The sequence below is a fragment of the Macaca mulatta genome, chromosome 17 (assembly GCF_049350105.2).
Source record: "Macaca mulatta isolate MMU2019108-1 chromosome 17, T2T-MMU8v2.0, whole genome shotgun sequence".
Taxonomy (NCBI): Eukaryota; Metazoa; Chordata; class Mammalia; order Primates; family Cercopithecidae; genus Macaca; species Macaca mulatta.
The window spans coordinates 12,457,569-12,471,210 of record NC_133422.1 but is presented as its reverse complement, the minus strand read 5'-3'; the positions used below and the strand labels follow the sequence as shown (position 1 = coordinate 12,471,210).

Sequence of the window (13,642 nt, the reverse complement as noted above, 5' to 3'; positions counted from 1 at the left end):
AGTGGACCTCACTAGTATTAAATATGCAAATTAAAACATTATTTTTGCTTATCAGATTTGCAAATCTTTTAAAAATGTATTATATTCCATTTTGTGAAGGTTAAAAAGATGGGCACCTTCACATACTACTGATGGAATTATATATGGGTAAAATTTCCCTGTACAACAATTTAAATATACATTGCTCCAAGAATTTTGAAAGTGGTCACTCTCTTTAACTCAATAATGCTCTCCTAATTTTCTAAAAAATATGACATTACCAAGAGATCTTACATAGAAACACTCAGCTTAGTACTGTTTGTAAGAATGGAAGTAGAAAAATGAAAATATTCAACAATAGGAAAATACTAGTGATACAGAGAAAGGAGAGTCCCAAAGTGAGGCTTAGCCCGCAAGGGTTTTTGGCTTTGCCAAGGAAAGAATTCAGTGACATGGTAAAAGAAAACAGCTTTATTGAAGTAGTAGTGTTACAGTTCCAGAGGTGTTACATATACCTCTATGGCTGCTTCTGCAGAGCAGCACTACCCCACAGGTAGGGTGCAGAGAGCTGCAACTCAGGGCAGTTTCACAGTAATATTTATACCTACTTTTAATTATATACAGACTAAGGGGCAGTTTATGCAGAAATTCCTAGGGAAGAGGGAGTAGCTTTTGGGTCATGGTCATTGTCAAAGAAAGGGACTACTGTCTATATTTACTGTCTATATATACTGTCTATATTTCTAATATAGTATTTCTATATTACTATTATAGTATTTCTATATACGGGTATTGCCACAGCAATGGTAAACTGAAAAGGCACATTGGTGGGCGTGTCTTGTGGAAAGCTGATTCTGTCTTGCCCTTGTTTTAGCTAGTCCTCAATTTGGTCCTGTGTCTGAGCCCCACCTCCGGAGTCCAGTCCTGCCTCCTGCCTCAGTAGGATAGTATGATACCCCAAATAATGGACTAATCACCATTTCAAAAATGTTTATTATTATTTTTACCACAAGCTAGGAATGGTGCTAAGAAATTCACGTACATGATTTAATGTCCTTTGCGAGACAAGCACTTAATCATTATCTTTTTTTTTTGAGATGGAGTCTCGCTCTGTCGCCCAGGCTGGAGTGCAGTGGCGCCATCTCGGCTCACTGCAAGCTCTGCCTCCCGGGTTCACGCCATTCTTCTGCCTTAGCCTCCCACGTAGCTGGGACTACAGGCACCCGCCACCACGCCCGGCTAATTTTTTGTAATTTTTAGTAAAGACGGGTTTTCACCGTGTTAGCCAGGATGGTCTCGATCTCCTGACCTCGTGATCTGCCCATCTCGGCCTCCCAAAGTGCTGGGATTACAGGTGTCAGTCACCGCGCCCGGCCTTAATTATTATCTTGATTTCATATGAGGAAGTGAAGCAAGTAATGTGGTCAAAGGCAGACCTAAATGACAGCTACTAAATGACAGCCAAAAATCAGATCTGCTTTAGACACTCTTAAAAAAAAAAAACTCTTGAAAAACACCAAGAAAAATGCTTATTTTTAATAAGGGAAAATAGTTAAGGATACAAAATTGTATATTCAGCTTGATCTCAATGATCCCAACTATGCATTTGTTGAAGATTAAAAGGAAACAAAAGAAACTAATGTTTATGTATGATGAACCTATGTTTTTTATAATTTTATATATTCTAAGTTGTCAATAATGAACTAATATTTTTACAATCAGTAAAAGACAGAATATTTAATGAAACAAAAAAAAGTTTTACAAGAATTTGGCTCATTGTGCAGCAGAGCTGTACCTTCTTTGCTCACTAATGACACCTTGAATTATATTCCACTATTTTAATGTAATTAGTACTAGGCTAGATTATAGCATTTAAACCCCAAAATAATCAGATCACATGTAAGAATAAAAATACAATTTCTAAATCATCTAAAACAACTGAGAAAATTTTACTTTAGATTATATAAACTTAAGAAGAAAACATCAAGAACAAATAATATAAACTGTACATGTTAAACAGATATCTAATTAGGCACTTAATTTTAAATAGATACCTTAAGCAGTTCAAGACCAGCTCTGATGGCTTGATCAGTTGGAACACCCTCATCTTCATCATCTGCTGTTCCATCTATTGATTTGTTCACTTGCTTAATAAGAGCACTAAAATACGACCAAAAAAAGTCATTTTTTCAAATGTTCCTAGCAATGTCTAAGAAAAATAATCCTGTGTTACATATATGTGCATATACATATATACATATCTGAACCGAATACAAATTTGATATAACTGGTTTTTAACACTACTGCAAAACAACTATAATAAAATATTTTCAGATGCTTCTTTTCAAAAACAGTTCTTTTTTTTTTTTTTTGAGACGGAGTCTCGCTCTGTCACCCAGGCTGGAGTGCAGTGGCCGGATCTCAGCTCACTGCAAGCTCCTCCTCTCGGGTTCACGCCATTCTCCTGCCTCAGCCTCCCAAGTAGCTGGGACTACAGGCACCCGCCACTTCGCCCGGCTAGTTTTTTGTATTTTTTAGTAGAGACGGGGTTTCACCGTATTAGCCAGGATGGTCTCGATCTCCTGACCTCATGATCCGCCCATCTCGGCCTCCCAAAGTGCTGGGATTACAGGCTTGAGCCACCGCGCCCGGCCTCAAAAACAGTTCTTTTCCCTTGCCCATTCAAATGAGGTCAAAATGTTATTCAATTTGTTCTTTATTAATGCTATCAATATCTTTATTATTATATTTTTCATGGCAGGTCTGAGCTCAAACACATAAATGACAATTATTTTTAATTATCTAAAACTGATTATTAGTCCAGCAAGTAGAACAATATACACAGAAATAAAAAAGGATAAAGGAAACATTAAGCCCTTCTAAACCATTTACCAAATATTACTGTGTGTCAGGCACAGCTGTCAGAGTCAGAAATATATCTAGGCCTCCTCCTAAAAGGTGAGGAATATCTAAGTAACAGACATACAATAAAACCTCATTAGAACATCAGAAAAGGAACAACAATAGATCAAAAGGAAACATTATGTTTTCAAACTTTCTTCTAATAAAAACAAGCTTATGTTATTTTATTTTATTTATTTTCGAGACAAAGTTTCACTTATTTATTTATGAGACGAAGTTTCACTTTGTCACCCAGGCTGGAGTGCAGTGGCGTGATCTCGGCTCACTGCAACCTCCGCCTCTCGGGTTCAAACAATTCTTCTGCCTCAGCCTCCCAAGTAGCTGGGAATACAGAGGTGCACCAACAAACCTAGCTAATTTTTGTATTTATAGTAGAGACAGGGTTTCACCATGTTGGTCAGGCTAGTCTCAAACTCCTGACCTGAAGTGATCTGCCCGCCTTGGCCTCCCAAAGTGCTGAGATTACAGATGTGAGCCACCACGCCCAAATTTACTTAATAAATTTGTCTGATTCAGTCTTCCTCTTAAAAATACAGTCTTCTACTTCTTGTCTTGCTTTTTAAACCTCAGAACTACCTCTTCAAATGAAAACTGATATAAGAGGAGTCCAAAGTGACTGACAAGTAACCAAAATAGGGTCTCTCCATTTGTAAGGGGTCAATGACCATAAGCTATGCCCAATGCCCTCCCCAACAAAACATCCCCAAAAGGGTTTGAGTACAAGATGAAAAAATCATTAGTATTATTTATTTTAGATTATAACATATACCTCTCAAAGAACACTATTGATGACTAGTAAATCAGTATGCCCTATATATATTGTATAAGTACTTTATTTTTTCAACTGTGGAAAACATTTTAGGGAAAGTTTAAAAATAAAAAAACATCTCTTCCCACATTTCACAAAACGGAATGCAGAGAGAAAAAGAAATAAGTTTCCAACTTGTCACAGGTAGTATCAAAAGCTGAAACTTTAAATGAGGGCTGTTTTAAAAAGCAACATTTTCAGTTCTCAAATTATCTCTGAAAATGCATCATTTGTTCCTTTGCAACAGATTCACCTAGTTTCCCAAGGGTATAAATAAAATTTATTTATATTACCTAAACTATGCAAGTTAACAAAAAAGAAGAGTGTCTGGTATACTGTTAACAGATAAAATTAGGCTTAGATTGACAATTTCTCATACAATTTGAACCAATCCTTAAAATTAAGATAAATAACAAGAAAAACAACAAATATACAGGTACAGATGAGTGTATATATGTGTGTGTGTGTGTGTGTGCATATACAAATACAGATATATACAGAGGAGTACACAATACACACAGATGTGTAGCTAGTTTGGTGCCTTGTATATAGCAGGCACTCAACAATGACCGATTCCTGAATGCATGAATGAATGAACAGCAATGAGAATGTAGTATTTTATATACAAATACCTGATAGATTCGGTATCTATGTGCACAGGTGCTATCCTCTCCAAGAGAAACTTGATCATTTCCAGGAAAGGATTTGTAGGCTGTTTGGGGTTGCCCAACTTCTTAGTTATTTCACGCTGTAATACAGATTTTTTCAGTATTACAAAAGTACATTTAAACAAATCATTATATTATAATATTAAGAACCAACAATAATTAAAACCATGTAACACTGACGCTGGAATAAACAAATCAATAAGAACTGAACAAGTCCAGAAAAAAAGACTGAATTAAGGATTTAGCATATGAAAAAGGTAATATTTCAAGTAATCAGGGAAAGGTAGACTAGTCAATACACTGTATTGAAATAATTGGATAGACATTTGGAATAAAAACAAAGTAAGGCCCCTGTCTCATATATTACATCAAAAATATTCCAAAAGGATAAAAATACAAATGAATAAAACCAAGAGTCACTGGATGAACAAACTTGAGGAAGTAAAATTATCAGAAGAGCTTGTTAAAACTACAGATTCCTGAATTTAACTCTGAAGAGTCTCATTTAGTTGATCTGGGGTGAAGTCAAGAATCATCTTTCTCTAAAAAGCATTTCAGAAGGTACATAGGTAACAGATTAAGAATCACTGACAAGAATAAATATTTTCATTCACTTATAACAGAATAGGATTTCATAAGCAAGATAGCAAAGTCAAACACCATGAGGTAAATACTGACTTACTTAGATAAAGATAGAAACTATGGTATGCAAAGAACATAATAAACAAAAAGGGTAAACTAAAACTGACAGAAAATAATCTGCAACTTAACAAATGCCATTATGACAAACTCACAAATCAATAAGATAAAGACAAATACCATTCTATAAAAATAGCAAATATTATAAACCCAACCTACAAAATAAATATGAATGGCCAATAATCCCAAGGAGAAAAAACGGTCAGATGAATAGCGACTAACAAATATAAATACTATCAAAATAATTGTGTTTTTGTTTTCACTTGGGTTTTGTTTCCAGCAATGACACTGACCAATATTGTTATGTGTGAGAAAACGGTCACTGTCATTACTGGTGATTAGCATAAAATTAATTCAGTTCTGGAGAACAATTTGCCAAAGCATATTAAAGGCTTTAAAAATGAGCTGTCAAGAGCTATCAACCTATGCAATTGTACTTCTTAGAATTTATCCTAAAGAAAGAATCAAGACTGTGTAAAAATATTAATTATATTCTTCTTCATAGTAACCAAAAAGTAGGAAAAAATGTGAATGTGTAACATAGTGGACTACTCAATAAATTATAGTACATGTATTCAATGGAGCTATTAAATACTAGAAAAGACTAATTAATGAAAAAGTAAAATGTACAAAACTGTATGTATAATATAATCTCACTTTATAGAAGGACATACACCACAATATTAACAGCAATTGTCTCTATAGAGAAATTACAGTTTATCTGCATTGTTATTTATGTGACATTTTTCAAATTACATGATGAATATACATTACTTTTATAAAAGAGAGAGACAATAAAGAAGATTTGGGGGCTTTTTCAAACATTAGCTCTTTACTGTCCTTACCACACAACCTTCAGCCTGCTTGCAGGAGCATGTTGGACTAACAAGTACTTCTAACTGCTTTCTTATTTTCTCATCATCTTCTAACACCTGTGTGAATTTCTTCATGAAATCCTGAGCCTTACCAGGATCAGGTAAATTTCCTTAAAATAAATTAAAGTTCAATTAAAATCAATTTTTTTAATTCTTAAAATAATAATAGGTCAATGTTTTCATTTCTTTTATTGCTTTAAAATCCTTACCTACAAATTCAGATTAGTTTAAGAAATTAAATTGTGAAACACCTTCAATAATCAATTTTCACAAATAAAGATATATTTTCTAGAAATATAAAACAGGATCATTGTGAAGGGACATATACGCAAGGAAAGACTAAAATGGCTACTTCCAAGTAATCCCTTGTAATATTTAAAGGCATCAAATGTCAACCTGAATAATGCCAATTTTATTAATGTCCCCTTGAGCTTGCTGCACACACTGCTCTCTTATAATTTAAGAGATTAATCACTAAGTTTTACCTTTAAGAACTATTTTCCTGTATTTCCCTGTTTATTGTTAAACCAACCCAGAAAGTTTACATATACATTCTTGCTATCTAGCAGTGACATATACTGAGCAAACTATTCCAGGTGTTACTGCTGGGTAAGTCATTACTGCATGGGAAAGAATGAATCTTTGTAAAATCAAAAATGATTTTTATACTATTCTGCTAATGTGTCTATGTATCAAAATACTTATGAAAGCTAGTAAAATGTTGACTGTGGTATCTTTTTTTCCTGGCTTCTTAACTGTTATAGAGAGCCAGACTAGAATATGGCATCTCCAACAACAGAAATTGTAAAACAGAACTTCGGCACTTTGTGAGGCCGAGGCAGGTGGATCACAAGGTCAGGAGTTCAAGACCAGCCTGGCCAAGATGGTGAAACCCCGTCTCTACGAAAAGAATACAAAAATTAGCCCAGCGTGGTGGCAGGCGACTGTAATCCCAGCTACTTGGGAGGCTGAGGCAGAGAACTGCTTGAACCTGGGAGGTGGGGGTTGCAGTGAGCTGAGATATCGCCACTGCACTCCAGCCTAGGTGACAGAGCAAGACTCCGCCCCCAAAACAAAACAAAACAAAACAAAAAAACAAAAACCCAACAACAGAACTTTGGACTATCAAAAGAGTAGTAGAAATTCGAAGGAATCCCAAAATATGAATATAGTAAACATAGTCTTCAAGTTCACATACAATTCTGAAATCCCATTTTATGTCTTGGTGAGATATTTAAATGACTTAATGTAGTTAAGAATCTATTAATATATTAATCCTAAATACTTCTGTATGACCTTTTCATGTTTCTATAATAGAAAAAAGTCTGCAAAGAAAGAGAACCACATTATAGTACAACAGATAAACATGACCACTTATAGAAGATAAATGGAATGTTTTTATAAGTTTACATAATAAGCACCTGAGGGCAAGCTGGAAAACTGCTAGTTCAGCACTTCGCAATCTGTGTTCCAAAGATCACTAGTAGTTCAATGGAGTTTAACAGTGTTCAGGAAAAGGTATTTTTTCAAATAATTTTGGAAAGTGTTATTTTACAGCCCCTTCATAATGGATGGGCATCATAATAAAGGCTACAATAAGGCCTATTATTTCAGGAAAAAAAGGGGGGGAGGGAAAAGAAGGGAGAAAGAAAACTCCTTTAATTTAGCATTCTGTAAACACATACGACAATGAAATCCCTTTTTCTCACAATACTAAGTTAACACCTGCAGGATACTAGCATTCCTTGAAACAGAATCTGGGAAATACTGAACTCACTGGAAGAAAACTGACAGGAAAAAAAAAAAAGAACTTAGGGAATGACCTCTTTTAGGAGACAGAATCCATAGCCAAACTATAAAGAGGTGATAGGCCAGGCACCGTGGCTCACACCTGTAATCCCAGCACTTCAGGCCAGCAGTTCAGCACCAGCCTGGGCAACATAGGAAGACCTAGTGTCTAAAAATATGTATTTTTTAAATTAGCCGGGTGTGGTAATACATGCACGGGGTCCCAACTACTCAGGAGGCTGAGGCAGGAGGATGGCTTGAGCCTAGAAGGTCAAGATAGCTTTGAGTTATGATTGTGCCACTGCACTTCATCCCTGGGCAAAAGAGCAAGATCTCTTCTTTAAACATCAAATTTTTTTTTTTTTAAGGAACAGCACAAAACAACTTGCTTTAGCAAGTTATCCGGGTGACTGGAAAGTAGTTTTCCCAGGACAGAAAGAGATTTTGGTCTTAAAGTTCTACTCATTCTAATACTCCCATTACTTAATCCAAAACCCAGTGAGTTAGGTTTACTATTATCTTCAGTGTCTTAACTTTACTTTCATACACATCTTGGAGTATTTGGCGTCTCAGATTCATCTTAAGATATCTTCATTATCACCAAGTGGAAGCTCAGTAGAAGCATTCCTCCAGGTGTTTCTGATTATCCCTCTGTCCATCTGCTATACACAGTGACCTCTGAGGTGGGAGGAAAAGCAAATGACCCACAAAAACAGTGACTTTTCCCTACTTTTACACTGAACAAAGGAGATGTTCCACATAATCCTTTTGTATTTACTGTTAAATGAAATATCATTTTACTTAACATCACCTAAAGCAAAAAAGCAAATTAATATTTTTTCAAATAAGCTGTTATGTATGTAGTTATTAGGTATATCCTTTATATTTAGGCTTGGAGTGAATTAGCTTCAGTTAGTCACATTAGAACAAGCAATACCAAACAGATTCAGTTTTTATAAGTTTTTACATGATGATTTAAATAAACTCTTAAAAATAAATTTATGTACTCAATTCTTTCTCCAGCTCTAGCTCACATAAGAAACTAAAGAAAATTTAAAATTCCTATATTATCATAGCCTAGAACAAAACTGCTTGAAACACTTTAAATTATAAAAATATTTCAATTAAAATTACATTTTATACAGATTTTAAAATAACTTACTTGTAATAACCATCACTTTCGAAAATATGGCCTTGACACTGGCATCTGTCTGTAAATCACACAAAAAAATGCAAAATTAAAATTCCCTGACAAAAAACTTCATCACACTCTGCAAAAAATTAGACAAGCATAACCCACTAAATGCTGCAGACCCGTGCTCTTACCACTACTGTCACCTTCTTTATCATTTTTATTAAACTCTAGATAAACTGGACAGGAGGTAAAAGTAAACTCTTTCTCCACTTTCATTACGTCTTATCTCACCCTGTTGTGTTAGCCTCCAAAGAGAAATCAGACAGCTGCACTACATGTTGGAACAGGTAGGTATTTTGGGAGTTTTTGTTGTTGCTGCTGTTGTTTTTAGAGCTGAAAGAACAGGGAAAACTCCTACAATGTTTAGACCTGAGAGCTGTAAGGCATAGTCATGAAGCTTATGGGGAAGACACTAAAGACAATTAAGATGTGACTGACATGTCAAAAAGTTGTTTCTAAGAGTGTTAGTTATGGGTTGCATCAGGGAAGTGTTATTTCAGTGAATTAATTCACTACATTATACTGTATGTAATACATTCATGTACTACGGCATGTAAAGTCACATGTATAAAAGACATCTCTTAGAGTGCTAATTATTCACTGCATCAGAATAGTGTTATTTTAAAAAACAGAAACAAAAAGTCATTGAGCAAGTTTATTTAAAGTACTGAGCTAAATAAACACTGAACTGAAAGCAATAAAATCAAATATATATACAAACAGACCATACCTATTGAGAATGAGCTTGCTAAGAGCAACTGAGCGTTAAAGCATAATAAAGTTCAAGAAATAATTCCCAAATATTTGGAATTTAAAGCATCAAACAGCTGTCTAGAAACATGTAAGATTTCTGTTGCCACTGTTTTATTTGGGGGGAATGAAGCGGTGGTGGGCTATCCTCCTCCATTCTGTTACTTTTTCAAACCCACCACACATGAATGAGAACTCCATCTTTAATGTGGATAACTGGATAATTATTTTAAAACAAGCAAAAAGAAAATTCCACACTGTAGAAGAGAACTAAACATTCCAGTTGAATTGAGACTGTATTTAGTGATTTCATGTATGACTCAGCAGGAAAGTCTAAGACCCTCCCAATTTTTAACAACAGGCAAAATGAAGACGCTCCATCTAAATACATAAATTTTAGAGGAACAGTGATAATCAAAAACAAAGTTATATTTGATTACAATCTCACACATCATGCTGTTCAACATACGATTTATACACCTAATATACTACCTGGATGCTACTACGATTTCAATAATACCCAAACACAAATAATTTTTTATACATGTAAGAAAGAATACCTTATATTTTTAATTAACACTCTTACATCTTTGGCCATAAAGAGGTAAATACACAGAGCTCCAAGTAGCAGAGAGAGGCACTTTATCCAGAGATTATTAACGAAAACATACTAACTTACCCCATTATGACACTAACTGAAACATGCTTATTGGCTAAAACATACTAATTTAACAGGGTTTAAGAGAAAGGAAACAGCAAAATCACTAAATTAGTTTTAAGTCATTTATTTTAAGGGAAAACATATTTTAACAGGTTCAATATACTCAATAATCACAAAAAAAAGGTTATGTTCAATAAAACACAAAGAGATCACTGTTTGTCTATAACAAAAATATTACTCAAATGTAAGCTTCAATTAGGCAAAAAAGTGGTACAAAATGTCTTATTACTAGTGATCTGAAGGTTTAAAAAAATAGTGAGAGGGTCACTATAAACCACTCAAACAAATGGTGTGAGTTTTTTTTATCTGTAGAGCAACTGGTGAATTTATGCCTAGGGAAAAGGTGAAAATTTTCACCCCTTAGATGAAAACAACACTGCTCCACTGACCTCTATCCTGTGAAGTGTATGTGTGGAAGAGAGACTGAGAAAGAGTACTCTAAACTGAAGAAGAAAAAAAGAATATTCTTGCTTTCTCTGAAGGCAATTTAAAATGACCAGGCACACTGCTTTTTAGATGAATTATGCCTTTTACATGTCTATATACAGCATTTCAATTAAAAAAAAAAAAACCCTAGAATCATTCTAAATGATTGATAAAAGATAAAATATGATACACCCAATGGATGAATACGACCATTAAATTATAAATACTAGGTAGTACCATTAAAATCTCCATAAATATTAAGTAAAAATATCAAGATACCTAACTATAATTACATAATTATTGAAACTTTCTAAAACCAAGAGCGTATACAAAAAAGTAGGGAACATCTTACAGTGGCAACACAAAGTGTAATTTCCTTCTATTTTCTATGCTTTCAATAATGCTGAGTTATTGTTTACATCTTTATTTTAAAGCTACCAAAAAACTTTAATTTTGAGTACAGAGACCCACACTCTGTTTTATGTTGGGTATTACCTTTTGCAGATGTAAACACTTACCACTTTCTATCTAATAAGTTTCTTAAAAATTAAGAGTTTTCTAAGCAAGGAATCCTAACTTCTACAGTCAGAACTTGTGCAAACAGAATTGTAGCAGCAATGGTAAATAGTAATTAAAATACATGTGTTTTAAAAAACACTGAAGAAAAAATTCTTACTTTGGGTTGCTTAATCAAGTCAAGCAAATCCTTTACTTGATGTCGGAGCAGATTTTGACATTTCCACATTTCATTCAATGCTCTGAAAAACACAAACATACACATTTAAATAACAAAACAGAATAAAAATCTTTCTAGAATATTACAACTATATAATTTAAGGTTCAAATTATAAAAGGAGATGACAGAGATGAGATGAAATTCACAGGACTAAGCAACTGATAATGTGTAGAGGGAAATAATGGAATCAAATATAACACAGCAGGATCAAAAGAAATAATCAGTGGTCGAATTAGGGTAGGAATTAAGCAGATAAATTACAAACTTGAGAAATAAAGGAATAACTGACATCATAAGGTGTTGTAGCAGGCAGGATGAAATGGAATCAAAGACATAAAAAGAAGAATTAGTTATAAGAGAATGGGGATACTTTTTCTTAAGACAAATCTTAATTAAATTTTAAACAGTCTGGAATTATTTACAAGTGAATATTCTTTTTATATGTCAAAAACTCTGATGTTCTCTTAATAGTTGTATTGTTCTCAGGCAGAAATTTAAATCTAAAAAAAAATTATACAGGTACAAAAGAAAATATATAAAAACAATATTGTATTAATATAGAGAGAATAATGTTAATGAAATACTTGATTACAGATTAGAAGCACAGAATTAAAAATTTTTAAGGAAATCTCCCAAAACAAGGAATACTTTTCATCAGTTTGTTTTCAATTATTCTACACTTCTATTAACCTCTATTACCATACATATGAAACACTGCCAAAAAGCAGTAACACAGATGCATATAAAAAAACTCTTTTTCTTGTAATAGACAAAGAACACTGTTTCATATTTTAATTCTCCCCTTTAACAATATGTTTGAAAAATGCCTTTTGATTTTTTAAAGGTGATAAACCAGTTCAAATTTGGGACACTTGAATTCCTTTATAGTAGTCACATCAACATGGTACTGGCAAAGCAACATGAGGACATTTTCATCTTAGAAGTTATATTTCAAATAGCTATACTTTACTAATTTCAAGTTACTAAGTTCTATAAATTTTCATAAGCACAGTTTAAGAATATAAACATTGAAAGCAAAATGTTCATACTCCAGAGGACTAAAAATCTAACAAGAGTTATATGATTAAAATAATTTTCAAAGAAATGTAGTAGTCATTTGTAAAATTACTTCTGAACTCCAAAGTCAATGTATTCTCTCTTTCCTATACACTTAATCATTCTAACTTCTGAAAGGCCTAGATTTTGAAGCTTGCTTTCACTTAAAATAAAAGGGAAATTACCTGTTATAGTTACTCATTAAAGATAAAATGTCAAGCTATTTTAAAGCCCATTATAAACTATTATGGTTATAGCTTAAAACAGAAAGTGACCATCTCTAAGAACTTGTATTGTAACATGTTTATAGGAACTGTCATTTCAAGTATTTTAATAAAATTGTATTAATTAGCAAGGCAATCTGTGCCTATTTATTGCCTTTCTAAATAATTGTCTAAAAAAGGGAAAAAAGTTATACTAGGAGAAGCAATATTACAACAGGAAGAAAAATCTCTATTTAATAATAGTCTGAATTGCAGTTCTGTTGCTAAGTAAATGTAAAAACTCCAGTTACAGCCTGGATATTCTTATATTTGTTACCTGACATTTTAAATATACAATTAGTTCCCACAGTTCTCCTTGTTACCAAACCACAAGTTTGCAGCAACTCAAAGAAAAAGACAGCTACCATCAGGCTTCAGTCAGTGGCCTGTCCAAATGTTGAAGAGGACCTGTCCTCCAACCTTTACCTCCCAACTGACAAATCACCCATGGAACTTAGAAGTACAAAACTATCTAGACGCAAACTTGTTTAATAAAAGAGAAGATCACAACGAAGACCCCGATACCATCTTCTACTACTGTCGCTAACAGGAGTGCTGGGGAACTTGTGAGAGGTGGAAGTACACACTGTTCTCTTTTTCAATAATCAAGATAGTTCATTTACTTAGGAGCTTATTCAAAAACTGATTCACATAAAAAGTCTGAAATCTAAGAAATACTTTGTCTTCCCCAAAGAAAAGTAGTCAGAGAATAAAATATACGGCTCTTTCAACAAATAAGAGGAATCCTAACCAAAC

General features: G+C 33.7%; 1 protein-coding gene across 8 annotated transcripts in view; it reads right to left on the bottom strand.

The window, feature by feature from the left end:
- Window positions 1-13,642, bottom strand: part of PDS5B (PDS5 cohesin associated factor B) — a 189,311-nt gene that overhangs the window by 71,709 nt on the left and 103,960 nt on the right. For all 8 annotated transcript variants that reach the window (XM_015120857.3, XM_015120858.3, XM_015120861.3 and 5 more), the window contains exons 14-18: window positions 11,508-11,589; window positions 8,902-8,950; window positions 5,922-6,061; window positions 4,342-4,457; window positions 2,034-2,139 (exon numbers count right to left, since the gene is read on the bottom strand). In XM_015120857.3, the coding sequence (XP_014976343.1) occupies window positions 2,034-2,139; window positions 4,342-4,457; window positions 5,922-6,061; window positions 8,902-8,950; window positions 11,508-11,589 (493 nt within the window). The remainder of the gene's footprint in view (window positions 1-2,033; window positions 2,140-4,341; window positions 4,458-5,921; window positions 6,062-8,901; window positions 8,951-11,507; window positions 11,590-13,642) is intronic.